The sequence below is a fragment of the Atta colombica genome, unplaced genomic scaffold, assembly GCF_001594045.1.
Source record: "Atta colombica isolate Treedump-2 unplaced genomic scaffold, Acol1.0 scaffold189, whole genome shotgun sequence".
NCBI classification, from domain to species: Eukaryota; Metazoa; Arthropoda; class Insecta; order Hymenoptera; family Formicidae; genus Atta; species Atta colombica.
This window is the reverse complement of record NW_017259281.1, coordinates 145,618-149,000: the sequence shown is the minus strand read 5'-3', so window position 1 is coordinate 149,000 and position 3,383 is coordinate 145,618. Positions and strand designations below refer to the sequence as shown.

General features: G+C 33.8%; 1 protein-coding gene across 1 annotated transcript in view; it reads left to right on the top strand.

The window, feature by feature from the left end:
* LOC108686773 (probable serine/threonine-protein kinase mkcB) overlaps nucleotides 1-3,383 on the top strand; it is a 74,508-nt gene that overhangs the window by 60,013 nt on the left and 11,112 nt on the right. The window contains 1 exon segment of the mRNA XM_018192236.1: nucleotides 2,936-3,298. Within this exon segment, the coding sequence (XP_018047725.1) occupies nucleotides 2,936-3,298 (363 nt within the window).

Sequence of the window (3,383 nt, the reverse complement as noted above, 5' to 3'; positions counted from 1 at the left end):
ACACGTATAGTTATCTAATAGTAATCATAATAATAATCATAATAATAATATGTAATTATTTAATTATTAATATCAAAAATTCTCTCGATGTAAATTGTTATTAAGTTTTGAAATCGCACAAAAAAAGAAAATATTTCTTTCTTCTCGCGTCAGACAAATTCAATTCCGAAAAAGAATTAAAGAAGTATATAAGTGCAGGACTCACCATCTGCCAGATATCGCCGTCCAGCAACATCTTGATTCACCCTTTGCGTCGAGTCCCATTGATGCTCCTCAATGCAAATGTTCCACTCGATCACATTACACTCGCACAATAAACCGGCACAATAAAGCGATTGTCCGCAGATTTATCCGACACTCCCAATCAATTCGACGAAACATGATCGACGTCGATCATAGGTAATGCAACACGATCGCGATCGCCCGCAGATTCTCTCGACTTTTGTCACGCGGCGACGCGTCCTCGATATGGAAAATTCCGAGAAGTGGCGGACCTACAACAATCATGGCGGACACGAACATGTTTATTGCAGGGATTATTCGATCGCTTCCTCTTAATCCGCCATGACAGCTATCTCCTCAAGCTCTTTCCCTCGACGCGACACTCCATAGATGTTGAATGACACTCGCGATACAGGACGAGCGAAGTGATGCCGAATAGGCGCGCGTTTGAAGACGTAAAACACTCTCGCGTCGGTTCAATAAAACGCAAAGCGATGTCGATCTCGGATGAATTTCGAGAAATGCATCATTTACACGGAATAAATGGACGTACCGGGTGCAACAATTTTCCCGTCGCTAGATTAAACATTCCCGATACTGCCTCGTATGCGAAATTCATCTAGGCTGGATAAACAAACACGAAAACGCGGAACGATCACAATTCATCTTCGTACCAGTGAAGTGACGGCAATGACGCGCGGTGTGAAGTGAGCGGTGCATACAAAATTCGGTTACGTGATCGCGAGCAACTTCGCGCGTCTGTTCGAAGTCTCTAGCGCGTCAATTCGAATTCTTAAGATTCTTCGCATATAAGATATTCATAATACAAATTATCGGTCTGTACTGGGAGAATATTGTATAGTAAGCCGTAAGTTGTAAGAAACTGACTAAGGGCTGCTGCACACCAAATTCCGTAACAGTGACTGTAAGACGTAATCTTGAGAGACGTAATCAATCAGGATATTGCTTTAGATCTACGTAATCTAACGAAAATGAAAATGGAAAAGTAAACTTATCCATAACTTCGCAATAAGGCGAATTTCAATCGGTTGAATAAGTTTACTGCTATTTTTATTTCCAGTACGTAGATCTAAAGCAGGCTCCTGATTGGCTCATCGACTTAAATTCACGTTTTAAAGTTACTGTTATAGAAATTTTGTCTGTGGCAGCCCTCTAAGCCCGATTGCACCAACGTTTGACTTTAAGCAAGACTTAAAAATTTCTCTGTCTCGTTTTAAACCAAAAGAGAAACAAAAAATAATTATAATCGATTATTCTTCTTATATTCAATCGTGATTGAATCGTGATTGGTCGATTTCGTATGCCTTACGATTTATTACATCATATTATTCTCACTGTAGACAGTTCTTCTTTCTTTACTTTAAGTAATAAGTATTGAATCGTAAACTGTGTGAATATCTATACATAATATTAGTCTTATAACGCATAGAGGAAATTGTAACATAATGTTGTATATTATATAATAAATATAAAAATATTACCATCACTTATAAAATAATGTAAAATAATGTAAAATTTAAGATTTTAATTTAAGATATTTTTTTAATTAATTTTTTATTTAATCCTTCAATTATATTTTTTTAATTAAAAAAAAAACTGTGGATGTTAAGGTGTCTCCTTTTATGATTGTTACACAAAAGAATTCAATTTTGTTAAACAGTTGTTTTTAATACTCAACAATTCTATTTGCGAGCTTAGTATAGATTTTCGATTCGTAAATTTTCAATAAATAATATCTCTCTAGCTGTTTACAAAAGAATCATCGAATATTACTTTTAAAATGGAGAAATGACAATCTTTTATACATTTTCTCTAGTTTAATAGTCATATTAACAGTCATATTAAATTTGTTATTCTCTAATATAAAATATTCCAAAAAATCTATGTAATTCAATGCAATATCACAATGAGGAAATTGCGATAGTAAATAACAATTCAATGCTTCGTCAAATATAAGCTTTTCGTATCAAGGGAATTAAACTGATCCATTACACAAATTCGAATTTGCGTATTGTATTGTACAAACACTATTATCATAATCTAATGGAAATGGCCTCAATATTTAACATTTTTTCCGGTTATCATATGACGTATCAATTTTCGCTATTGCATATATAAAAGTCATTTATTTTGATGAAAGGAAATCAAAATTAACACACAAAAAACTTAAGCAGTAAGACGTAAGCAATAAGCAAATTTATTAATACAAAATTAAAAATAATTTCGGATTTATTGCTGCTTATTAATTATTATCTTACTCTATTGTGATTGATGATTTGCTTACTGCTTGTTTTACATTTTTTTTTTTGTACCATAGCTCTAAAATCATACAACATAAAAGAATTACGACATACGCCTTTAAATTGAATGTCATATTAAATGCCATTAATTTTGTCGTGTGATAAATCCAACAAATTCTCTAAGAAATCGATTGTGCATAATTTATTGTTAAAGCATCAAATATATTATAGGTATTTGTGTTTATTAAATCACTAATATATTACTAGAATACAATTTAGTAACTTAACAATTTATCAATACGTGTATTTTAAACTTTTTTTAAATTTCCAAATAGCAATAAATACCAAATGTTTCAACAAATTTCAAATAAAGCGATAGATTATTCAATTTAATCATATTCGACATATCTGTTTAAGAATTAAAGATTAATAGCAAAAACATCCAATTTTAGCCCTGCGATATATGGTCTATGGGGATAACATTATACGCGCTCGTGACTGGAGATCTTCCTTGGCGCGCTTCCGATAGTACAGCCATTCAAGAGGTCGTTCGTTCGAAACCGCTCATGTTCCCTGATAATCGCTTATCTTCGGAATTGCGGTATTTAATTGAGGGAATGCTGGATAAGTCGCCACAAACCAGGCTCATACTCCCGAAGGTAAAGCAGCATCCGTGGCTGACAAATAACGCAACCGAACCACTGCCGGCCGAGGTCGACAACTGCCGCTTACGAGTCACCGTCACCGAGGAGGAGGTCATAAGACTCGGCACTCTGCTTCTCGTAAAAAATATGCTGAAACAGCACAGCTTTCAGGTAAGTGGAAAGTACATATATATATATATATATATATATATATATTTAACTTTACAAGTACATTAAAATTACACCACAAAAAAAT